The sequence below is a fragment of the Momordica charantia genome (genome assembly GCF_013281855.1).
Source record: "Momordica charantia cultivar OHB3-1 chromosome 4 unlocalized genomic scaffold, Mcharantia_2.0 BLBB01000004.1, whole genome shotgun sequence".
Taxonomy (NCBI): Eukaryota; Viridiplantae; Streptophyta; class Magnoliopsida; order Cucurbitales; family Cucurbitaceae; genus Momordica; species Momordica charantia.
This window is the reverse complement of record NW_028275162.1, coordinates 20,868,019-20,894,800: the sequence shown is the minus strand read 5'-3', so window position 1 is coordinate 20,894,800 and position 26,782 is coordinate 20,868,019. Positions and strand designations below refer to the sequence as shown.

The 26,782-nt window shown below is 36.4% G+C and overlaps 1 protein-coding gene across 1 annotated transcript; it reads left to right on the top strand.

Moving 5' to 3' along the window:
• The first annotated feature begins 297 nt into the window (after nucleotides 1-297).
• THO2 lies at nucleotides 298-26,782 on the top strand. The gene is made up of 32 exons (XM_022290718.2): nucleotides 298-669; nucleotides 871-996; nucleotides 1,983-2,024; nucleotides 6,947-7,006; nucleotides 7,172-7,234; nucleotides 7,669-7,749; nucleotides 9,001-9,072; nucleotides 9,217-9,264; nucleotides 9,372-9,440; nucleotides 9,551-9,684; nucleotides 10,931-11,006; nucleotides 12,040-12,233; nucleotides 14,140-14,220; nucleotides 14,350-14,569; nucleotides 14,673-14,918; nucleotides 15,131-15,211; nucleotides 15,304-15,423; nucleotides 15,512-15,571; nucleotides 15,711-15,838; nucleotides 18,665-18,761; nucleotides 18,891-19,019; nucleotides 19,878-19,981; nucleotides 20,337-20,517; nucleotides 20,734-20,912; nucleotides 21,353-21,959; nucleotides 22,105-22,209; nucleotides 22,942-23,097; nucleotides 23,168-23,248; nucleotides 23,322-23,780; nucleotides 23,875-25,032; nucleotides 25,582-25,892; nucleotides 26,224-26,782. The coding sequence occupies exons 1-32, from the start codon at nucleotides 535-537 to the stop codon at nucleotides 26,291-26,293; spliced, it is 5,673 nt and encodes a 1,890-aa protein (XP_022146410.2). The 5' UTR covers nucleotides 298-534; the 3' UTR covers nucleotides 26,294-26,782.

The window sequence follows — 26,782 nt, the reverse complement described above, 5'->3', positions numbered from 1 at the left end:
CTAAGGGCAATATTGAGATTATGAAAATTTAAAATATGAGAATCTAAATATGAAAAAAAAACCTCAAGATATTCGTGAAATATAGTTTCTAAAATGACCCATTAAAAATATTTTATTAAACCGAAGGGGTTATTTAATCGGGCCTAACTTTTATTTTCATTTGGGCAACTTTAGAAATGGAACTATGGGCTTCTTAAACAAGGCCGATGGACGATAAAGATCCGCTGGGCCCAAAGCCCAATCCACGTTCCGTCTCGCCTGTCGATCGGCTACGTCAGGCGACGCAGCATCTCTTCTCCAAAATTTCCAGCTTCCCCAAACCCCTATTACAGATACACTGCTCTTTCTTCATTCCTTCACAAATCTTCATAAATCTCAAACCCTAATTTCTCCCATACACTCATCCTTAACCCCATGAAAACCCCATTAACTCTCGTTTGGTTTTCTCACTCTCCCTTCTGAAGCTGTCTCAGCTCCCAAAACCCAACCATTCTTTTTCGGGTCCCTAAAGGGATTGCATAGCCTCTTCCGGCAATGACTCTCCCTCCGCTTGAGTGTATATACGTCGTAGAAAGCAATCTTCGCGAATGGAAGTCCGGAAACTCCAGCTTTAGGGTCCCTAACCCTGTCCCTGTGCTTCGCTTCCTCTACGAGCTCTGCTGGACCATGGTTAGAACTCTAATTGATATCTATCTATACATTTTTTTTTTTAAATTATCAACTTATGTTTTCGTTTTCATGTGCTTGGTAGTTTTGGTTATGTAGAAGTTGTGAAATTTAGTAATTATTAGGCGTTTTTGTTTGAGGATATTTGTGGTGCAATTATTTCATTATGATATAATCTTGTTTTTGGGGTTCTGTCGAATTCAGGTCCGAGGCGAATTGCCGTTCCCGAAGTGTAAAGCAGCATTGGATTCGGTAGAGTTCTCGGACAAAATATCTGCGGAGGAGTTAGGATCGTGTTTTGCTGATGTCATTACCCAATTGGCCCAAGACGTTAGTATTTAATTTAATTTATCTCTCTGTTAACAGCAAGCTTCATATTCCATTATGTGCTTAAATTAAAATTTGAAGTTTCAATTGTTTATATGATAATCATATTAGTTGAAAGGTGGAGGCAGAAATTCTTATGTATATTTGATAAGAAACTAACATCTATTGTGATGAATGAAAAAATAAAAAGGATGCTGGCCTTAGAAAGGCAACCCGAAAGTGGGGTTTTACAACAGAGAAAAAAAAACTTACTTTTGGTTACCAAAACTGAAGAATTATTACAATACAAATTTAAATCAAGAACCCAAAATGGATGATTTAAACTGCATTAAATCCCAAACATCATCCTACAAACCTATTTAGCCCCACAAAGATTCTTCGATTTCTTTATAACCAAAAAAACTATGCAAAGAAGTTGACTTCCTCCATCATCTTTTAGATACTCAACCTCATAACTACCAAAAACCGAAACTCTTCCACATTCAGCTCCAACTCTTGTTGAGAGAGTGCATCACCTCAAAACATAATTCAACATTTTGCCCCGAATCTACATAAAAGGCACTAGTTTTTGTTATCTTGTTGTTTGTTTTGAAGTTCCCCTGTCATGGGATGACCTAGTGGTCAATCAGGACCAATGTAAATATCAAATGACTTAGAGGGAATGAGTTCAAATCATGGTGGCCACCTATCAAGGATTTAATATCATATGAGTTTCCTTGTCAACTAAATGTAATAGGGTCAAGCGGTTGGCCCATGATTAGTCTAGGTGCCGCAAGCTGGCCCGGACAAATGGATATAAAAAAAAAATCTGATAATATAATTGTCATCTTTTGGTTGAGTTGAAAGTTCACTTGTTGAAATTCTCTTATTTGCAGGGTTTGCTTTTCACTTCATTATGATTATAAATGCTTTTCATGTTTCCGATGGAGCAAATATATTCAAACGTTAGAGGTTCTTTACTTATTGATCTAAATTTACTTAATTTGCAGATCACATTACCAGGAGAGTATCGTGTTCGCCTTTTAAAACTGGTGAGTATTTAAACTATCAGAGGTTATGATTATTGTCTCGCTGTAGTATAGTTTTGTGTTGTGTTTGATTGCTTTCTAGTAAGGTTGAACTGTGAGTTTGCAGCAAATAGTTGGAACAATGTTTTAAACAGATTCAAAATACTTTGGTGTAATCCTAACTTTGTAAAGAATTTCTTTGAACAAAGTTTAACAGGCTGAAATAAAAATAAATCAAGCCAGGATCTTTAGGATGAATGAAATATGGAAGAAAGAAATTGGAGATTCTTCAATGATACTCAAAGGGGCATTGTAATTATCTTGATGTGGTAGTCTTTGTAGCCTACAAATTGTTTTTTCTCTCTCTATTTTTAATAAGAAACAAGAAAATATATTTAAATACAGGGAGAAAATATCAACAGCCTTGGGATGGGGTTCCCCACCCAAAGAGACTACAAAAGAATGGCCTTTCAATCTGTCATAATCATCCGAAAACTATAATTACAAAATAATTTTCTGTAGTTGGAATACAACACCACCATGAAGCTACATGCTACACGCTATTACAAAAAGAATCAAAAGAGGAAGTCTTATCTTTGAAAATTATTTGATTAAGCCAAAAAAGAGCTCTTGCTGCTCAACTCTACAGAATTTTTTCCTCGTCTTTGAAACCCCAATCTGAGGAGGCCTCTAAGACCCGGTCATCCACTTTTCTTAGAATGCAAATTTCCAAACCAAGCTCCTTCAAATCTACCCATTATATGCAAAAGGACAATGCCGGAAAATTTGATCCAAGGCCTCTTCCTCCCTATAACAGAAGCAATAAACCAAAGGGTATAACACCCAGTTTGGGAATTTTCTTTGGATCTGCAAATGAATATTTAGGCTCCTATAAGCCAACAACTAGAGAGAATTTCACTCTTTTAGGGTAATTGAATTTCCAAATTAAATCGACCAGAGGACATTTTAGAATGGGAGGTCTACGATAAGGTTTAGAAAAGCTGATTTTGTGGTACAGGAGCCCGACAAATCCATTCAAATGTATTACTCTCACTAAACAATTTTGTAATTTTATTACCTAACAACTTTTCTGTAAGACTATGTAATGAATTATGGTACAGAGTGGTGGTAAGTATGTCTGGAATTGAGAAAGCTGGTTGGTGTACTAAATCCAAAAGGAATGAAAGTTGCAGAAACCGTTGATGGAATATTCCTTTTTCTCTCTTTTTTTTTCCCCCTGATAAGAGACAAAATATATTGAGAAAAAGGGAGGGAACTAACCTAAGGGCAGGGTTTGGACTGGACCCCTCCATAAAAAGCTAAAGCATTACAACCTTCCAATCAAGGATGATCATATCTAGACTGTAGTTACAAAAGAATTTCTTATGGTTGAGGCATCAAGTGGCCGTATTGATTTGTACGCTTTCACAAAATAAAGCAAAAGGATGGGCCCGCTGATTACATTCCTTCCAGATGCACCAAAAAATAGTTCTGACTGCACAAATCCACTAGATTTTAACTTTCCCTTTCAAATACCACCCTTCGTCAATCTGGGTAGACAACCCGAAAAACCAACTTCTTCCCTCGAGAAAAACCACATTTTAGAAGCATAAAGGCAGTGTAAAAACAAAATTGTCCATACTTTCTGCATTTCGGAGACAAAGGTAGCACATCGAGGGAGAAATGCACCTATTTGGGAGTTTTTTCTGTAATTTCTTGTGTGTATTCAAGCTTTCATAGGCCAAACTCCACAAAACACCCTTACCTCTTTTCTTTTTTAATTATTTTTTTAATAAGGAACACTGAAGAGCCCATATGCTAGATTACAAAAAGGCCTTCCAGCTAGAGACGAGAACATTGAGAGTGTAGCTATTAAAAGGGAAAATAAAAGCACTTACACCAGCTAAGGGCTAATGCAATAACTTTATCATAAAAAAGCATTGAAAGGAAAACACCTTTACCTTATTTGGGTACTTGAATCTCCGAGAGGGGTTTTCAGCCGTTACTGTGTCTCTGAAAGTTTCAAAAACATAGAGTTGGTGAAAAATAGTTTTCCACTGTCAAGGGACTATTCCAGCTTGTCAATTCCTGTAGGTGTAGGCTGTACCCATCTGAAAAGAGTCATCAAAGTTAACCTGTTATTCATTTCCCTATCCAAGATACCTCTTCTGCAGCCTAATTGCCAATCTCGTCAAATATCGTCCCAACAATCTGCCACTGAATCATTATTCTTAAGAGAAATACTGTATAGCTATAGGTGTTTCTGCTCTAAAGGTAAAGGATCCAGCCATTTGTCTTTCCAAAAAAAGTAACAAACTTCATGAAAGATGGGCCATGCTTTGCTATGTCCACCCATGGTCTCCCTAGAGCCTGACCTCTTGGAGGAAAGGGTAGCCACTCATGGGTCTTGGACCATATATACTTGAAATGACCCTGCTCCATGACACATTTTCTTCATGGGTGTATCTCCATAACCATTTGTGCAAGAGGGCTAGATTTCTCTGCTGGAGAATGCCTAAATCTAGCCCCACAAAAACTTTTGGCAATAAGGTAGTCTCCCAGATAACAAGGTGTTTGCAGGTGGAAGCCTTTTCCATTCCAAAAGAAGTTTCTGACTATGCTTTCCATCTCCTTGATTACTCTCATAGGGGCTTCAAAAATTGAGAACATATAAATGGGAAGAATATTTAACACGGAATTAGCAAGAGTAAGTCTGCCTTCTTTAGTCGACAAAAAGTTCCTCCACTTATCCAATTTGCTTATGAATTTGTCAACGATGGGTTCCCAAAAAGCTGCATTTCTATGATTTCCTCTTAACTGCATACCAAGATACTTGATGGGAAGATCTTCTAGAAAGCATCCCATCCTCGAAGCAAAAGAAGCCACAACGACCCTATCCACATTGATGGCAATGGCTACATCAATCTCTAAGATAAGAGGATTTAGCTACTCATATTCAATGTAAAACAACAAATCCCAATGAGAGTTACATAGCAAAGCTAGAAAAATCAAGAAAAAGGAGAAGAAACTAAGTTCGGCGTGTCAATCGTCCGTCCCGAAGCGACCTCCACGATCTCGAGCCTTGAAAATCTCTTTTCTCAGCTCCAATGGTCTCCTTGCCCTCCAAATTGGCCAAAAAGGCAAATTGCCATAAAACCTCTCCAAAATTCCTTCTCCTCATCGAATAGAAAACCTTATTCTTTTAAAAATGTCGCTATAGCGTTGAGACACTATAAACAGAGTTGATACGCTATAGGCCATAGTGTTGAGATGTTACACATGGTCGAGACGCTCTAAACAGGGTTGAGACTACGACAGATTTTTGAAGGATGCTTTAAGTTTGTAGTGTTGCAGTGTCTCAATGCTGCCTCCTTGGGTTTTAGGCTCTAATCTTAGTCATTTTGACTCGGATTTTTCTCTCAATTTGATCAAATTACGTCTTGTTTCCTCCCGATTCTTCATTTCTGCAAAATATATCTCATGTGCGTAAATCATTCATGAATAAACAAAAAGTAACAAATAATTCTAATATAAATTTCATCAGATATGGCTCATAGAGTGCGCTATCAATTTACACATTAGAATAAATTTAAAAGATGAGGAGGTAGCCGAATATTGTTGTTTTTAAGCTGTTATATGAAAAAGCTCTTTCTAGAAAGGAAGATAATAGATGTTGGAAGTTGAAGTCTTTGAGTTGGTTCTCAGTCAAATCTTTGTTCAAAGGGGAGGTAGGGAGATGCTGCATTGCCTAAAGTTCTTGTTTCTGCCAATTTCCGAAGAAGGTGAATATCTTGACTTGGCTGGTATTTATGGAGATGTTAAACACGGACGATAAAGTCCCAATGGAATGCCCTAATTGGGTACCGAGTCCCAGTTGCTGCTCCTTGTTTTGAGGCCAATGAAGACATTCATCACATGTTTTTCCATTGCACCTATAAAAGACATTTTTGGATGAAACAATTCCAGATTTTTTATTTTTTGTGGGCAATCAACTTCAGAGCTAAGAACAACATTTTTACTCTTCTTTGTGGCCATGGCTGTTAAGGGAGAGCAAGAATTCTATGGCACAACATGGTAAAAGCTATTGTCTCCTGAATTTTGTATGAATGAAACAGAAAAATCTTCAACACTAAGTGCTCCCTTTGGGATGAAACTTCGAAAATTACCAAATACCATGCGGTTTCATGGCGTGTTATTACAAATCTTTTTAAAATATCATATTAATGAGATTAACTCTTACCGAAAGCTTTCTTGTAAGTCGGATTGAAAATTTGATACGGATCCATTAGTTTGTTATTCATGACAGTTCTCTTTTGTATTTTTAGGCTGCAAATAGTATGTGTGCAACCTAGAGGGGTTTTCTTTTCTACCTCGTATATTCCTTAGAAAGTTGATAGCATGTAACCTTACAAATATGAATGAAAAGTTCATGTATCTTGTTAAAGATAAAATTACCGAACAAATTTTCATCAATTGCAGTTCTAATTTGTATCCTCCTTTAGTAGAGGCTCTTCTGTCGATCTGGTTGCAAATAACTTTATTTTGCATAATGAGAAGTCACTTTCAATATTTCACAAAAAGAAAAAGAAGAATGAAAATATGTTGGTTATTAAGGTTTACCTCACCTTTACGATGTATTATCTGAGAAAAGAGGAATTTTCAAACTTGATCTGTCTCATTTGGCCACCAAATTACGTGATGATCTTTATTGCTATTTCATTGCATATCCTCATGAACATTTGGAATATTATTATCAGATATCTTTAATCTTTGATAATTTTCTTAATGTGGAGAACATGCTATTCTTTTCTAACAAGAAACAAACTTTTCATTGATAAATGAAATGGAGAACATGCTATTATGTTTCCCATTGCCATATGTTTCATTTTTTATTTAAAAAATTGTAATAACTCATTTATCAATTGCTTGTATCCTGTTCCTTTTAGGCTAAATGGCTGGTTGAATCTGCATTTGTTCCATTGAGGCTTTTTCAGGAGCGGTGTGAGGTGATATCTATATTAAATTTCTCTCAGTTGTATTTTTATATTTTTTCACTCTACTTAGAGACAGTAACATGCATTTTCGTGCTGTTCTAATCATCTACCAAGCATAATAACCTTTTGCTTGTATTTGTGGGCCTCAATAAGTGCTGCACCATTTCTTGATTTTAGGAAGAATTTCTTTGGGAAGCTGAAATGATAAAGATTAAGGCTCAAGAATTGAAAAATAAAGAGGTGAGTTATAGTTCTATTGAGATTCAAGCATTGGTATTGATAATGCCTTGGGTATTGATGTGATATTTATATTCCTTTTATATCCGTATAGTAACTGTATAGTGTTTGGTTGTTTCACATTGAATGTGTTCGCATCTCAGGCTGACATGATATTATAGATTTACTAAATATTCCACTTATAATAGCAGGAGAAGGGTTGGTGGTGGTCTTGGATTTATGTTTTTAATTGAGAAAATGAAAACAGATTCACCTGTTCCAATCATTGTGCTAAGAATGAAACTAATCTACATATACAACTAATCTCATGCAAAATCTTTTCTATGTTGTTCCGTCAACCTAAGTTTTTATGCTGTCATATGGTTGATAAAGCCTCATTTTTTGCATGGAGGCCAAACCTGTAAGGGTGATATATATACATATTATTTTGATTTCAGGTCAGAGTAAATACGCGTCTTCTTTATCAACAAACAAAGTTTAATCTTCTGCGGGAAGAAAGTGAGGGCTATGCCAAGTTGGTATGATACTGACTAAATACCTAGTTCTTTGTTTTTCTGCTTTTCTTCTTGGTTTTTTGCCTTGTTCTATTTATTTCATAATAAAATCCGCTCTCTTTCTCTGGCTCAATTCACACATTTATGCTGAATAAATATATATGTTGCACCTTTGTGTTAGTTGGGTTTTCCTCCCGTTGATAATGTTAGGTGCCAATTAGAAGGCATTTTCTCTCAATGTGGAAGGTGTATGCCTATTCAACAAGTTCTTACAACAGTTATTATTATTTCTGAATAGGGAGAAAAAATCATTCAAAAAGGCCAAAAGCCAAACTGGATAACGTAAGGGACAAAGGGGCAAGATGTCCCGTTTTCTAAAGAGAGGGTCAAACAAAAGTCCTCCAATCTATGTTGATAAGAAAAATATTTGTGTTGAACACTCCAATTAGGGGTAGTGAACCTTGCAATAATTTTTTTGGAACAAGAAACCAATTTTTTCATTGAAAAAACAAACAGAACCTTGCAATATTACAAATACATTAAAAAGAATTTGACTTTATCAGAAAAGATGTAATATTTCTTTCCTTCCTAGCCACAAAAGAGCTCTTGAGGCATTCGACCAAAACATTTCTTTCCTTACAAAGCCATTTTCCCAATAGGGATAGATTTTTCTCTTTCAAACTGCTGTGGCCAAGACCATCTAAGGAGATGGGGCAGGAGGTTATGTTCCTCTAGAGTCTACGGTATTTGCACCACATGACATTTTGAACAGAGACATGTAATTGGTGGGTAGGTTTGAGAGAGAGGATTGAATGTGGGTTTGATGGCATAATTTTGGAGAAAAAGGATCCTTTTCAACCCTTGAGTTTTTCTTGGGGACTTAGGTGATAAAGGGGCTCCAGACTCCAGACAGAAAGCTGTTCTGGGTTGCCTAGAAGGGGAACTGAACTGAGAGAAGGACACAAAACCAGACCAAAGCACCTTTGTTGCTCCTTTTCCACTGTATTTAGACTTTCTCAGCAATAAGCCTGCTGCCCGCACAAAACCATTCACTTTTTCTGGGGCACGAACCTTTCCAAGAGCTTTGCACCTGAAAGATTTAATAATGGAGAGAACCGGATCATTAGATTCATAAATGTTTTGCTCTGAAATCTGATTATTTTGTAATCATTGTATTCTTACTACTACAGTCATTAAATGTCAATTTTTTCTATATAATTTCTTTTTGTTGTGAATTTGTACTTCATCTACTGAGAAGCTTCACTTAATCCATAGGTAACGCTTCTTTGCCGTGTCACCGACACTTCAAATAATAATTTGCCAGGTTCAACAATTGGTATTATAAAGGTTAGTCGTAAACGTTCAGATTGAGTCTCTTTTCTTTCTCTATTTTTAACAAAAAGACACTCAAAAGGACATCAAATTAGTTATTCTTTTATGTAAATATATTTAAAATTTTTTTCAATTTAATGATCTTTAAGCTTTCTGCAGTCATTAATTGGGCATTTTGATCTGGACCCAAACCGTGTTTTCGACATTGTGAGTTATTCCCTTGTTTATTTTGCTTTATCTTATATTTTCTATTTTCCTTTTTCCTTCTATTCATAATTGTTTTCTTCTAAAATATTTTGATGCCTTTATATCAGGTCCTGGAGTGTTTTGAACTTCAACCAGAGAATAGTGTTTTCTTAGAGCTGATTCCAATATTTCCCAAGGTAAAGATGCTTACGAATAATGACAAGTTGCGTTAGGTGATCTTGTTCTTGCTAATACTTGCTGATAAATGAACTCTTAAAGTCTCTCATGATGTTATGTTTATTGGCAGTCTCATGCTTCACAAATCCTCGGGTTTAAGTTCCAATATTATCAGCGCATTGAAGTAAATTCACCAGTGCCATTTGGGCTTTACAAGCTTACAGCGTTACTAGTGAAGGAAAAATTTATTGATCTTGATAGCATGTAAGTAATTTTTTTAAAAAAATTTAAATGTTAGTTTCAACTTTCAATTTGATACAAATCATTTTGCTTCTTCATCATATTTTTAATCTAGCCGTTCATTGATTGTGCTGCTATATGCTTCATTGCATTGGAAGTGTATTTGGAAGCGCTGAGGAAGAATTTTGTTTTATCGTGAAAACATAGGCTCAGGTAGATTTGGAAAGTCAAATACTTAGTTAATATGATTTGGGGCATGCTTTTATAATAGGGAACTTGTGTCAAAGGGGGCCACCTTGAAGAAATGTCATAGTGATAACTAGACTAGTATTGTAGGAGGGATACTGAATTAGCCTAATGCTGCTGAGGTAGGCCGGGCTGGGATTGATTTTGAAGATCTTAAAAGTGATTATTGAAGAATTATAATCGTTTTTAATATTTGGTGAAAGTAAAAACTAATTGTATATTAATTTAAACAGAATTCCCCCTCCTTTTCTTGATAAGAGAAAGATATATATTACAAAACAGCATAGAGACAAAAACAGCCTAAGGGCAGGGGGAAGAGGAATCCCCCTCCCAAAAACTAGTGAAGCATAGCCCTCCAGTCTTGTATAATCGACGAGATGCTATAATTACAAAAGAATTTTCTATGCCTAATTCCCCCTCCTTTTCACCTTATTGGGAGATTCTCTTAGCCGTTACATCCATTATTGTTGTGAAAAGAGGTGCTTTGGAAGTGCCGTCATAAGTTTCCAAGAGGTGGAAGTCACTCACCTTCAATTTGCTGATGGTACACTCATTTTCTGCCAGAATTTTGAAGAAAACATGGTCAGATATTCAATTCATAGAAACCAAAAATTATAGGGTGATAAAGGAAATGAGAATTTTAGTCCAGGAAAGGAATTCGCAATTTATTTATTTTTTTGATAAGAGACGAAATTGTAATGGGGTATTTGTGATGCTAAGGGTTATTGTGGAGGATGTTTGCCATCTAGATTTTGAAGGTTGCTTAGAGGCACTGATCTAGTGTTAGGAAGTCTATTTTGGTCCTTGGGGCCTGGATTTGGATAGATTCCTCATCTTCTATTGTGATACTTTTGGAATTCATACAAGTATTCTCTAGAAAACAAGTAACATTCCACCCAATCTCTCTTTCACGCTATTGCTTTATTTCTCTCCCTTGTCCTGAATCGTGTGGTGTTTTAATCTTGAAGTCGTACTTTCAATTGTTTACTTGTCATCTTTTTATTTATGTTTTTATTTACTGCAGCTATGCACATCTACTTCCCAAGGAGAATGAGGCGTTTGAGCATTATGATTCTTTTTCTTCCAAACGACTCGATGAGGTATTGCTAGAGTAAATACTAGTTAACATTACTTTTCAAACTCACTTGGTTCCTCCATCCATGTCACGTATATATTCACTTTGATTAGAACACCATACTAGCTAGTTTTCCTTTCATCTTGATAGGCTACTTTGTGTACTGAGTTTGTAATTTCTCCTTTTTATTTGAACCAATTGGATAGCTTTTTTGTACAAATCCATGATGTCACCTTTAGATAAAGACTCAATTGATGAATGGAGGGAGTAAAAGCAAGTCATTATTTTCCTTTTTTTGGTTCCGAAACAAATTTTATTGATAGCATGAAATTTACAAAAAACAGGCCCTATCCAATGATGTGAGAGAATTCAAGTTGTAAGGCCTATAACTAAGGAAATGATTTACACATTTGCACCAAGATAAAGCCAAAAAAAATTGTAGAGTCAATCAATTGTTGAAGTGTATGTTCTTTTTCCTTGAAAATTTTGGAGTTCCTTTCTTTCCATATAATCCAAATGAAGGCCCTGTTGATATTCATCCAGAGAGTAGCCTTTTCTTTCTTGAACGGATGTTGCATAAAAATTGTTTCAAGCCAATCTTGAGGGTTGGTTGGAAGGCACAAGTTCTACCCAAAAGTTGATAGGAAATAGGTCTAATAGGAGATGAGAACGGGCGGTACATAAAGATGTGGCCTTGTGTTTCAAAGTTTGTCTCACACAAACAGCACCATGATGGGGATAAGGTCCAGCTTGGGCATCTCCTCTACAGCTTGTCAAAAGTGTTTAGTTCACTAGTTATTTACTCTGTTAGTTAGCTAGCTTGTCGCCTACATGGCAGTTCCTATACACTAGTTTGTTGGCCTTTTGTGAATGGAGTTTGGATTCCAGTATTTATGGTGAGTTAGAAGTTTTGACTGCAGCTGTCAAGTTATTTAATATTATATTCCGGTTTTTCTGCATGGTTAACCTATTAATTATGTCCATACATATATTTATATACACACACACACACACATATATATATATTATATTGTCATGGACTTGATTAATTTCTGCAGGCTAACAGGATTGGAAAAATAAATCTTGCCGCAACTGGAAAGGATCTTATGGATGATGAAAAGCAAGGAGATGTAAGCATTGATCTTTTTGCTGCTCTTGATTTGGAAAGCGAGGCAGTAAGTGAAAGGTCTCCAGAGCTGGAAAATAATCAAACATTGGGCTTGCTTACAGGATTTCTTTCTGTGGGTGACTGGTACGTAAGATTGAATTTATTAACCATACCTTCTGTCTGGTGTTAATGTGTCTTTTTGTGTCTTCTGTCTGCATATTGTAATAGTATCACCGAAGTGTCAACTTTAATGTTGTTCTGATTACCTGTTCAACTCTATTTCTTCGAATAAACGTCTGTGCATGAGTTGGTGATGATGTCCTTTCTTTCCTTCATTTGTTACAAAATATATTTTATTACATATTAATATAATCTATCAACTACTTTCCCCGATTATCTATGTCTGCGTGAAATAAAATGGAGTATTCTCTCATAACATTATGCAAAATTACATGTAGGGTTGTTAAGGATTTAATGGGTCGTTAGAGTTTGAAATTTGGATTACTGTTTGTCGATTTTACCCACCCAAAGAGGAGCACGAATGACCAATAAGTAGTTTTTGTAATGAGAAATTGAGCTTTGATTGAGAGAAAAGAAAGATATACAAGAATATACAAAAAAAAATCAGTCTAACAAGAGGGGCTGACCATAAGAAAGAGACTTCAATCCAAAAGAATAACACCTAATTGACGATTACAAAAACCTTAGAAACCAACTCCCATGTGGAGGTATTAAATCTAATAAGTTTCCAAATATCCTACTAGAGTTTCTCAACCCCTAAACATTCTATTGTGTCTCTCGAGTCAAATCCTTCAGAAAATAGCAAAAGAACAAGCCTGCCACAGAAACCTTCCCTTGTTCCAAAAGGGAGAACAACAAAACCTCCTCCATCAACAGATGACCGGTAAGCTTAAATGCCTCCATTGTGTGTCGGAGGGAGCCGGACTGAGCCTAATGTGTTGCCAGAATTATCATAACAGTACCATATTGTGATGTGGGTTGACGTGTTTATTTCACATTGGGCTCTAGATTTGTCGTGATATATATCCCGTCATTTTTCTTGGTTGGGACAGAATACAGCCAAGTGTGAGATCATTTTTAAAGAAGAGTCCACAATTTTCTTATTTTTCTGTTCTATTTTTGGTGCATTCAAATCAAAATGTGTTTCCATATAACTTGTTGATACTAATAGCCAAGAAGTTGATTGTAATGTCTGAAGATATTGTCAAAAATCATGCAGCATTAACCAAATGGTTCAAACAATTATGAGGAAAGTAAAACTGTCGAAACTAATCAACATAAGTATTGGTGTAGATACTCAAATGAAGAATGACCCATCTGCAGGTTACACACATGATTGGAAGATGTCTGTCTTAACCTAATTGATAATGAAGTCGTCAGTTTGACGAACCATGAGGCGTCGGTACATGATGTATGACGTGTGCTGGACCTTCTGAAAACGTGATGAATCTCTTACAAACTATGTTAGGAGTCATTTATAAAGATTAACATATTGTTGCCATTAAGTATAAACGTTAAAGTCAAGCTGATTTGTACAATCATAGATATTTAAAAAGGTATAGAAATTTTCTTTTACCAGATCTGCACCTGAATTTGGACATATACAGTTTACTTCACATGCATGAATGATGAACCCAACATGTGATAATTGAAATCTCTTCTCTTGTTTTTTTAGGGAAAAATTTTCTCAAGTGTTGTTACTTGCTACCATCTTCTAATACTTGAGTTCAACAATTTGAAGTCTACTTTTTACTTGTTGGGGCCCTTTGCTTCTACTTGTGCTCTACTTCTAAAGTGTTTAGTAATGTTGAATTGTTTCACATTTATGCGAATTAGGAATCCTTTTTATAATTCTCTGGACTCTTTTCAGAATCTCATCCTCTTTCTGTATGGCTTTTGTCTATAATACAAGTTCAGTTTCCTTGAAAAAAATTTGAAGCTCTCAACTCTCAACTCTCAACTCTCAACTCTCAACTCTCAATCAAGCAGAATGTTAGACTTTATTAGCTTTATTCTTTGTTCCTGTCAGGTATCATGCTCATGTACTTTTTGATCGGCTTTCACCTCTCAATCCAGTGGAACACCTTCCAATTTGTAACAGCTTGTTTAGGTAATTCCGATGTGAGGCTTAATTATATACATAAATAGACGCATATGTGTTTCTGTATTAGTATTGGCCTCTTTTATGTATTTGGTGAGCTTGTAATCCAGTATCAGTTTTATTTTGGTGTGTGTTTAGGCTCATCGAAGAATCAATTTCCTCTGCATACTGTAATGTTCGTCAAAATCATCAAAATCATTATCAGAGCGTCGTGAGTAATTCAGGAACTAGCATTGATACTACAGACACCACGAGTTTGCTGGTTGCTGGTTCTTATATAGATCTTCCAAGGGAGCTTTTCCAGATGCTTGCTGCTGCTGGACCTTATCTCTATCGTGATACAATTTTGCTGCAGAAGGTAATTCGTTTCTTTAGTTTTTTTTTCCCTTTCACTTCTCACTATATTTCTCTGATAATTCTCCTAACTGAAATTGTTATCATCTATTTTAAAATTTTTGCAGGTTTGCAGAGTGCTGAGAGGTTATTATATGTCGGCAGTTGAGTTTGCCAACAGTGGGGAAAGAGGTCTGAATCCTGAATTTGTTATGCCAGCTGGCAACCGGGTTCCTCATCTTCACTTAAAGGATGCTAGGTTGAAGATTGAGGAAGCCTTGGGAACCTGCCTACTTCCTTCTTTACAGTTGATACCTGCCAATCCGGCTGTTGGTCAAGGAATATGGGAAGTAATGAATCTTCTTCCATATGAGGTAGTCCATTGTGTTAGTACCTTTTAATTCTATCGATGAATTTGTTTATTAATAATCGAATACCTTGAAACTTGAATTTCATTGAGATTGGTGCTATTTTGTTTTTATCCTATGTAGTCGATTCTGTAGCCTAAGAATTTAATTGTACTTCTGTTTGTAGTATAATTCATATCCATATTAGTGCTTTTGATATAAAGATCTTATATTACTAGGTGCGATATCGTTTATATGGTGAATGGGAGAAAGATGATGAGAAGATTCCGATGGTTCTGGCTGCAAAGCAAACAGCAAAGGTACTGGTTAATTATTTTTTTATTTTATGTTATTGTTTGCTTTACATCCTTAATGGTTTAGAATTATGTAACCACGATCAACCTTTTCTCAGTTGGACACGCGAAGGATTTTGAAGAGGCTGGCTAAGGAGAATTTAAAGCAATTGGGTAGGATGGTTGCAAAACTCGCTCATGCTAATCCAATGACTGTCCTTCGCACAATAGTACACCAGGTATTGTTTGATTTAGCTATATTGAGCTAGACACATCTCATCTTCCATCTCTTTGGAGTAGAGATCATGATTAAATAACATTATGCAGATTGAGGCATATAGGGATATGATTACTCCTGTAGTAGATGCATTCAAGTATCTGACTCAGGTATGTATTGTTCTGTTTTTCCATGGATAAATTATGTTAACATTTAATTTTCAAGGTTTAAAAAAAAAAAGTCTTCGTTTCATTAAAAGGAAAAAAGTTCAAGATTTTTTAAGTCTTTTTTCCCATAATTCTTATGCAGCTTGAGTATGACATATTGGAATATGTTGTGATTGAACGTTTGGCACAAGGAGGGCGTGATAAGCTGAAGGACGATGGCCTAAATCTGTCAGATTGGCTCCAATCATTAGCTTCATTTTGGGGTCACCTGTATGTTTCTCCTTTCTTTCCCACATAAACACGAGTTTTCTCTATGTTTATACTTATCAATATTCACCCAAAATGCTGATTTCTGCTGTTGTGGAAGTCTTTTTACATTTTAGTAGGGCACTTATGCTTTTGATTTTGTAAGGGTTGAACTTCAATTTTAGACTTTTCTATTTGGCTTCAGACTAGGTTCTACCTTCCACAGCAATTAGTTTACTGCTGGTTGAAACTTTGGAATCATTGCTGGGATTTTTGCGTTTTGGGTGTTCTAATCTTTTCTGCACTAGGTATTCAGTCCATTATCATTTTCAACTATTTCTTTCAGATGCAATGCAGCCTGAGATTTTTCATGACATTCCTCGGTTATACCTAGAATGCCATACTTTAATATCCAGGTTGCTGCATATGCCCCCAGCAAATGTTGATTAGTTAAACTGGGGATTTTTCTTTGATGAGAGACCAAGCTTTCATTGAGAAAAGAATTAAAGAAAACAAGACAACAAAGAACAAGCCAAGGCTACAAAGTACCAGCCCAAAACAGCCCGCAACCAGGGGAGCCTTCCAACTAACTATACAAAAAGAGGGGTCCAATCCAAATCTGTTCCTTGATTATTGTGTTAACAGCCTGCAGCAGCCTGCTGAGGGTGTTGTGGACGACTCAACTTTTGCATCCTTGATTAGTTATATGTCGGAACTGTTCTTTCCAACTACATAAGTTTGCTTTCTCGGGCATGCTCTGCAAATGATATACATGGCATTTGGGGGCCCGCAGTTGTGTGATGAAATATCAAAATTGGGTTTTGACTAGTCACTGGACACCGAAACTAAAGTTGGGTTTCAATTTTCCTTTCAAGTTCATGATATAGTTGTTTGGGAGGTGAAGTAATCAGGTTTTTGCTTCATTAACAAGACACTGAATGTGATAGGTTGAAGTTCAGCCTCTGTTATGCTGCCTTTGTTCAAGAAAATCTTCTGGGTTGTTTCAATTTATCACCATAATGGTAACAAATCTGTAGAGAAACAAAGTAAACTGTTCGAGGGTCACAGGATCCTTTTACGTGGAAGGGAGTAATTTACATGACCTAATATATCAAGTGGGCTAAGGTCATAACTAGTTCATTGAGAATGGAGGTCAGATTTTATTGTGTTAACTGCACTGGTTTTCAGAATGGCTGAAGGTTGAAGGAGAGGTGCTATTAGCTCCTCTTGTGACGACATCTTTCCTGACGTTCAGAAATCGATTAGGATCTGGTGTTCTTTAATTATAATGATTAATGAACCACATGAAGATGTTAGTTTCGTCTGGAGTTGAAAGTACAACTGGATTAGTCATTTTGAAGATTTTTATCAGTTTTGATTGCTTCAACCCTCCATGCTGATTTCTTTGAAGATTTTGAAATTTTGATTGGCTATACTAGTAAACTTCATACACCAGCTAGGCACAGATTATCTTGGTCGAAGGACTCAAATTCTTTTTCAAAGGGGTTGTTCATCAAAGAAATTCTAGCCTATTTGCATGCATTGGTTACAGCTCTATGGCAAGTCAGGATGTAATAGGTTCGTTCATAGTTCTACATTCAATATATGCCATGCTTTCTAATGAATGGCATATTGTACGTTTAAGAAGGGATTGGAGGAGCAACTGAAGTGAACAGAAACCGAGTAGGATTAATTGGGAGTTCTGTGCTGCCTTTTCTTTATTTGAGCTTCTTGTTGGACTCCTCTTTGAGGGTTTTGGGGCTGGTCCAACGTTCAAGGAATGGGAATGGTTTAATCGGGACGTGAAATTTGCTTTCTTTTTCTTTTACTCAATAGGTAATTATGTTATGTACTTACTTAGTATGAACAGAAGAAAAAAATATGATTCCACTATAAGTAATTTTGACTGCAACCAGTTCTGTAGGGTTTTTCTCAATGAGTTAAATTCTGCATTACATTAGTCATATTGTTGTTTTGGATTCTAATGTTTAGATCAGAGTGCCTTGACCACCTGTGTCGTTGCAAATTTTTTTGTCTTGATGGAAGCTCGTTGTTCCTAAAGAAGTAAAGCTAATTTAGTTTTGTGGATATTTCCCTTTTGCTTCTAGTTTCTTCGATCCAATGTGCAATTTAGATATATATTTAATAATATTTTTGTGGTTTGAATTTGGTTCTCATTTTTCAGATGAACTCTCTCTGATTTACATTTTGCAAGTTGTTCCTGACTATTTCCTTTTGTTGCACTCTAGAAGTTGTTAACATTCCCACTAAAGAATATTCATAGAAGGAAGCCATCCATGTGATTGATTTCCTTTTTCTTCTACCTCCGAAGACTTTTGAGTGAATGGTTTACTGCTGTCCTTTGAGAAGTTTGTCTTGAATGCATAAGAGTTATTTTTTATGATGTGGAGAAGACAGTTGATCAGATTCAGGATGTAATAATTTGGTCTATTAGATCAAATATGTATTGTAATTACTCCTTGGTTTCTATGTATAGGGATTGGAGATTCTTTTAGCTCCTTGCAGCCTGTTCTTCTTTTTCTAAAACAAGAAGCTTTTGGGTTCTAATCTAAAATATTTTTGTGCATTCTTATATATAATGCAGCATTATTTATTTGGATGGTCACGAAATGGTAAAACTGCTGACATTAGTGTTTATGGATAAAACTTTCATCTTTTTCAAATATAGTTTTTTGAAAGAAAATTAATTTCTTGTATATAATTTTGCTCGTTTTACCATGATGTAGATAAAGTAATATCATTCTTTTTGCATGCAAATATTTTTCACTTTTATCTCCCATATATGCCATATATTTATTGATTTATTATTTGGACTCTTGCTGTTGGTAGGTGTAAGAAGTACCCATCTATGGAACTAAGGGGTTTGTTTCAGTATCTCGTTAATCAGTTGAAAAAAGGTCAAGGAATTGAGCTTGTTCTCCTACAGGTACTTTTCAGAACGGGAAGGGATGTTTTGTGTTAGTCAATGACCCAATATCTAGATGTTTTACCACCCCAATACTTTGATATTTCAATATTTGCTTCGTGCTTAGAGATGTTTTCGTTACATAATCAGGAACTTGTTCAACAAATGGCCAATGTCCAATACACAGAAAACCTAACTGAGGAACAGCTGGATGCTATGGCAGGAAGTGAGACACTTCGTTATCAAGCAACTTCTTTTGGAGTTACTCGAAATAACAAGGTGTTGTATTGATGGGCAATATAATTTTCTTCTTCCCCTTTCTTTATTAGAAACTGAGCATCATTGAAGTATATAGACGTAGATAGCAGTTGGAGTGCCTGGAGTCCTGATGGGGTTTGGTACTTAGGAATTTTTAGTTAGTGGCTATTTTGCTGTTTAAATAAATATCTTCCTGTCTGATGCATGGTTTCTTATCAAAAAAAGAAAGAAGAAAAGATAATTTTTCTACGATGTGGTCCAGCATTTTTTTTTTTTTTGAAAGAAACAATTTCATTGATAACACGAAATTACAAAAGAGATAACAAAGACTCAAAGAGGTTACATGAAGCACTTCCAATCGTAAATAAGCATGCCTTTCCAAAAAACCAGGCAAGGTGACGCCCCCCGTAGAAGTGCTCTGAGGTGTGCATCTGAAGCTGTATATTATATTTTTTTTAATATTTTATAAAGAAACTAAAAGATTCTCTTAAAAGTACTCATATATTCCGCGATCTTTTAATTTCTTAAAATTTTCATCATCTTATTATTCATAATACTGTACTATATATTTATACATATTTAAAATGTGTCTCGCATTTTTTTTTCACTTCATGCTTAAGTCCGCCTGATGTGGCCCAAACATCTTTTCATCAGGTTAATGGACGTATAGATTTTTAAACCAGATATTTTTTGTATTCCATTTGTGATTTTACACTCTGTTATCTGAAAGTTATTTGCCATTCTGGACTACAAAAGCGTGGTGATTTGTTGATTAATTTAGAGTTATTATATCATTCTTTTTTTATCATTTTTCTGTCGGAAGAAAAGAACTGTTAGGATCTTCAGTATTTTTGTGGTTTCTCATCTTGAATAATGCAGGCATTGATCAAGTCAAGCAACAGACTGCGTGACTCATTGCTTCCTAAGGATGAAAAAGAATTGGCGGTCCCCCTTTTGCTACTTATTGCTCAACACCGTTCAGTGTATGATTTCAGTGTATGCTTTGTTACTTTGTTACTTTGTTTGATAATGAGAAGGGTACTTAGAGTTAGAACCAGTTAACTTCTGGGTGGGCTGCCCATGGTGTCATTATTGTGCCTTCTATCAGTGCCATTCAGTTATGATTTCCACTACCGCTGCTCTTTCTATAAGTGAATCGTAATTCAATCATTTGAGATGTCCGTTGATACATTTAGCAGCTTCAGTACTGTGATTTGATTTATTTGACTTTTTCGTATCTCCCATTTTTTTCTTTTCACCTGTTCTAACTATAAAAAATTCTTAGTAGTTCTTAGTGCTTTGAAATATGTGGACTGACGTATGATCTGTTTACTTCAGGGTTGTTATAAATGCAGATGCTCCGTATATAAAGATGGTGAGCGAGCAGTTTGATAGATGTCATGGAACTCTGCTTCAATATGTGGAATTTCTTAGTAGTGCAATCACGCCTGCATCAGCTTATGCTCAATTGATTCCCTCACTCAATGAGCTTGCACATCTTTATCACCTAGATCCCGAGGTCCAACTCTTTGTGTGTGTGTCATTGTTGTATGATTTCTTTGTTCTTGGGTTTGTGTTTTTATGTCTGGTTGGTGGTTTCTCATCATTGAACTACCCTTGATATATATATGTCCTTTCTGTTTATGTAATGTAACTTTTCCAAATTCATTCTACTTTAAAGTTCTTTTGCATGCTCTTAAATTATGTCTGATAGGACTCTTTCTCCCTTTTCTAGGTTGCTTTCTTGATATACCGGCCAATAATGAGGCTATTCAAGTGTCAAGGTGGTTCTGATATCTTCTGGCCACTGGATGGCAATGATGCTAATGTTGCAGGCAATAATTCTGATTCTGAACCTGCAGAATGTTCTGCTGATGTCATTTTGGATCTTGGTTCTTCACAAAAACCTGTGAGGCAAGGCATCTATTTCTTTTCAGCTTTAGAGTTATAAATGCACTCAAGTTGCTTGTTCAATTTATTCAGTATGATTAAATTATGCACTACTAAGACTATTGATAAAACATAGTTCCGAAATACTGTGATAGGATCTGAGTTTAGAATCAAATGGAATTGTAACCCCTCCGCCTTTTTTGGCATACTGAGAAATTATACAAGATGTTCATTCCGTAGAGTGTTCTCTGGTTGATTTTAGCTGTGTTTTCTTAACCCAGCAGGATAGTTTTCATCATATAATAACACTATGTAAGCTACTAAGAAGTACTGACAGACACAGAAATTCCACGCCACCATGACACTTGAAGTCAAACTTTTCCTCTTTTTTATGACAAAGTAGGGAGGTCACAGTTTGCAATTTGATGTTATGGTTGCTAATTTTCTTCAACTTCTTTTTATAGGTGGCCGGATCTTCTTGATACTGTGAAGTCTATGTTACCTCCAAAAGCTTGGAATAGCTTGTCTCCTGATCTCTATACTACGTTTTGGGGTCTCACACTCTATGATCTTTACGTTCCTCGGAGTCGATATGAATCTGAAATTGCTAAGCAGCATTCTTCTCTAAAAGCTTTAGAAGAGCTCTCTGATAACTCAAGTTCTGCAATCAATAAAAGGAAGAAAGACAAAGAAAGAATTCAAGAATCTCTTGATCGCCTGTCCAATGAACTCGTTAAGCATGAAGAGAATGTTGCATCCGTTCGTAGACGACTTTCTCGTGAAAAAGATAAATGGTTGAGCTCCTGTCCTGATACTTTGAAAATTAATATGGAGTTCCTTCAGCGATGTATTTTTCCCCGCTGTACATTCAGTATGCCTGATGCTGTCTATTGTGCTATGTTTGTGCACACTCTTCATTCCCTTGGAACACCTTTCTTTAATACAGTCAACCATATTGATGTTTTGATATGTAAAACCTTGCAACCCATGATTTGCTGCTGTACGGAATATGAAGCAGGCAGGCTTGGAAGGTTTTTATATGAGACACTAAAGATAGCTTATCATTGGAAGGTAATTGATCACTTCATCTTTCTTTACTTATGCTGAAGACCAAATGAAGTTAAAAAAGTTATACATCATTCGGAAAAGTGCTTGAATTCTGTTACTGGGTTCTTCCCCATCTTCATTTCTTCATGTTGATCGATCATTTTGTCAGAGTGATGAATCCGTTTATGAACGTGAATGTGGAAATATGCCTGGATTTGCTGTCTATTATAGGTATCCAAACAGCCAAAGAGTAACGTACGGCCAGTTCATCAAGGTGCTTCTTGAACTTCTACCATTTTCATCACAAATTGTTTTTGCATATGCTATGTGCATTGTGATGAATAACGACACTAGGTTTCCTGAACGAACATTCATGTTTATGATTAAGTCGTCGTATTGCAAGGATATCTCTTTACATATAGCAAGTCCATTGCTGGTAAAACTCTAATAAGTCAATTTCATAAAAGCTGTCCTTTTTCCCCTCTTTTAGATCTATTGGATAACTAATTTGCAGTTATGGTGTAGGGTATTATAAACCTTGTGAGATTTTCTTCTTTGGCTTCATTTCTTCAGAGTTGGCTACTATCAGTATTCTGTGGTTTTATCGATCTTAAGTTTTTCTTTCATTCTTTTTTTTTGTCGTCATAGAATAAATTTTCAATTTAATTTCCTTAACCATCATGAGATGGCTCAAGTGGTCAATGAGGGCCAATAAATAGCAAAAGACTTAGAGGGAATGGGTTCAAACCATAGTGGCCACCTACTTAGGATTTAACATCCTACGAGTTTCCTTGTCAACAAAATGTAGTAGGGTCAGGCGGTTGGTCCGTGAACAAGCTGGCCTAGACACACGGATATCAATAAAAAAAAGAAGATTAAATTTCCTTATCATACTGATGTGTTTACAATTTAACTAGTTAACTATTTCATTGTTTAATTTTTCATGTACAGTACTACTATATTTCTGTCACTTTATTTAATACTTCGTTAATTGTTTTTCTTATAGGTTCATTGGAAGTGGAGTCAAAGAATTACACGGTTACTGATTCAATGCTTGGAATCTACAGAGTACATGGAAATTAGAAATGCTCTTATTATGTTGACAAAAATTTCCAACGTTTTTCCTGTCACTAGAAAGAGTGGGATCAACCTTGAAAAACGGGTAGGACATCTTCAGTGCTCTTCTTAAATTTCTCTTTGTTAATGTCAACTAAGAATTCTTCCTGTTGTAGGTTGCTAAGATCAAAAGCGATGAGAGAGAAGATCTGAAGGTGTTAGCTACTGGTGTTGCTGCGGCCTTGGCTGCTAGAAAGGTTTGTCGCTGTTTTTTTATGGTGTTTATCTTCTCAGTTTTAATTGCTCCATTAATGTTCTTTCATTCTACAGCCTTCATGGGTTACGGATGAAGAATTTGGGATGGGATATCTTGAATTAAAGACTGCACCATCTCTTGCAGCAAAGTCTTCAGCTAGTAATTTAGCTGCGGGCCAAAGTAATTCCATTTATCTTTCCCAAAGTGAACCTGGTGGAGGAAAGACTGCTGCACTAGCCATCCCAAATTCAGATTCTGGAAATATGGCCAAAGACCATTCATTGAGGTCGAGAGCTTCTGATGTGAGAACGGATAAAATAGAAGGTCTTTCTGTTCCAAAATCTGAACTAGGGCATGGTAAATTGAAAAGCACTTCATCAAATGGGCCAGATTCTCAGCCACTGCCGCCCTCAACGTCTGTCCATTCAGGGTCGTTAAGAATGGTGGAAAGTCAAAAACCAGGTGATGACTTAAGTAGGACTTTGGATGAAAGCTCATCAAAAGTTATTTCAAAGACCTCTTCTGAATCTGAGGTAGTATTAAATCATAGTATTAGTGAGCATTTGACTTTGTGTTTGTGTGTGCGCCTCTGCTGAGTTCTGATTTTTTATATTGTCATGTTGACAGTTGAGAGTTTCAGCAAAACGATCAGCACCTGCTGGATCTCTTAATAAAGCACCAAAACAAGATACTACGAAAGATGAGACTAGATCGGGAAAAGCTGCTAGCAAGAATCCTGGGTCTTCCACAAGTGATAGAGAGCTTTCAATTTATGCAACAGACGGTGGTAGGCATGGAGGTTCTTCCAGTGTACCTTCTTCAGTTATGGCAAATGGTAATACACAAATTTCATCAACTCGAGGCCCGTCCTCTTCAGTAAAAGCTTCAGATGTGAATGCTATTGAATCAAAGGCAGAGAGTGGGATTGGGAGGACTTCTGATAGTAGGGCTGCATCAGTAAAGGATGATGGCACTGAAGCTCTTGAAGTTGCAAGATCCTCTTCTTCCAGACTCGCCCATTCCCCCAGACATGATAATTCTGCCAGTGGTTCTAGATCTAGTGATAAGCTGCAGAAAAGAGCTAGTCCTGCAGAAGAACCAGACAGACAAGGTAAACGCCGGAAAGGAGATGGTGAAACTAGAGATTTAGATGGAGATTTTCGCATCTCTGACAAAGATAGATCCACTGACCCACGATCTGTAGATACTGATAAAATAGGAACGGATGAACAAAGTGGTTACAGGGGTTCAGATAAAACTTTAGATAGAACAAAAGATAAGGTAAATGAAAGATATGATAGGGACTACAGGGACAGAGTAGAGCGTCCTGAAAAGTCCCGTGGAGACGATCCTTCAGTAGAAAGAACAAGAGATAGATCAATAGAAAGATATGGAAGAGAGCGCTCGGTTGAGAAAGTAGAGAGAGTTTCTGATAGGTATCCTGACAAGTCTAAGGATGAAAGAAATAAAGATGATAGGGTCAAATTACGATATAGTGATACAACCATAGATAAGTCTCATGTTGATGATCGGTTCCACGGGCAGAGCTTGCCACCTCCGCCCCCCTTGCCTCCCCACATGGTCCCTCAATCTGTTAATAGTGGGAGAAGAGATGAAGATGCAGATAGGAGGTTTGGAACTACTAGACACACACAAAGGCTTTCTCCTCGACATGAAGAGAAGGAACGAAGACGTTCAGAGGAAAACTTAATTTCACAGGATGATGCAAAACGCAGAAGAGAAGAGGAATTCCGAGAAAGAAAGAGAGAAGAGATGTCATTGAAGGTAGGCTTTAATCAAATTCAATGCAATTAATTTGATGTCATTTACCTTTTTGCAGACTGCAAAATTAGTTTAAGCAGTGTGTTTCTCTATATGCAGGTAGAAGGGAACTTTTATTTTCATCATTTTACTTAATATGACACTTAGTCTTGTATTTTGTTGAAATCACTACTAAGGTGATAAGTTTATGCGTTTGCCTTAAGAAAGTTGATTTAATAGAGGATTTCCCAATCCCAATTAGTGCCATGGGATGTGTCGATCAATCTATCTTTGACTCATAATGGGAGCTGATTTTGGAAAAAAGATTTTAAAGTTTCATGGGTTGAGCCAAGAGGGCCAAGAGGGATTTAAATCTTGTCATGTTAAGGAAATTGGGATTATTTTTAATGGAAAGTTATGTTTATTTTCTGAAGTTCTACATGGTGACCAAACCTAAAAGATTTATCCAAGTGTTTGAAATCTAAACCAAGCAGCATTGTAAAAGTCGCAACATTTTTTCAGAAATAGTAAATTGAACTCTCGTTCATGGTGCAAGTCTTTTGTTTCATATAGGTGGATGACAGGGAGAGGGAAAGGGAGAGGGAAAAGGCAAACGTTTTGAAGGAGGACATGGATGCTTCTGCTGCCTCCAAGAGGCGAAAACTTAAAAGGGAGCATCTTTCATTAGCTGAGGCTGGTGAGTATTCTCCTGTTGGCCCACCGCCACCTCCGATAGGTGCTGGTGTGTCTCAATCTTATGATGGACGAGAAAGAGGAGACCGAAAAGGAGTAATGATGCAGCGTGCCGGTTACTTGGATGATCCAGGCCTAAGAATTCATAGTAAAGAAGTGGTCAACAAGATGACCAGGCGTGAAGCTGATCTGTATCCTTCCTATCGTATCACCTTGCATTGTGCATGATCATTACTTTCTTAGTTGTCTTTGAATTCTTTGTCTAATAAGTTAACCTATTAGGCATTTTAACCTCCGTGACTTATTAGACAAAATTGAAAGTTAAGAAGACCTGTTAGACCTTTTTAGAAGTTTTGGAACTTGTTAAACATAAAATTAAAACTTGAAAGAGCTATTAGATACTTTGTTAAGTTACCTGTGTGATCAAACAATGTATTTTAACCTTCTAGTTTTCATGCATTTATCTCAATATGGGCTTAGGAGATGTGTTTAATTTGCATCTACTCCTTAACCAGAATTTAGAATGTACGATCGAGAGTGGGATGATGAGAAGAGAATGAGAGCAGATCAGAAGCGGAGGCATCGGAAATAAGCTGTTGATCATTTTTATCATGAAGTTCAACTGCAAACATGATATCTAATCTGCCTATGGGGGAGTGAACATCCATCAGTTCGTCTTGTAAAGATCGATTCATCGATGGAGAGGGAGACAGTGTTGTAATTTATTGACAATAGCCAAGCCTTCCGTGGGGGAATAAATGTCCGTGTCCACTCCAATATTGACGAGGAATTCGTAAAGGGACAGGACAAGACATTGGAGAGGAATTGTTGAGAACTGTTGTAACTTATTTAAAATTCAAAAGAGAATAGAGGTATGTATCATATCATATATTTTGCCCCCACCGAGAGTATATTTGTTGTGTAAGCCATTAGATAGTGAGTTGTTGAAGATTATTGTGAATTGTGGGGGCTTCTTCCTTGCCCTGCCTAGTTTGGTAGAACAATTTTCACCCTAATTCCAGATGAGGGTGGTATTGAATCAATCTCTCATGAGGTTCCTACATGATCCCCACTTTTATCA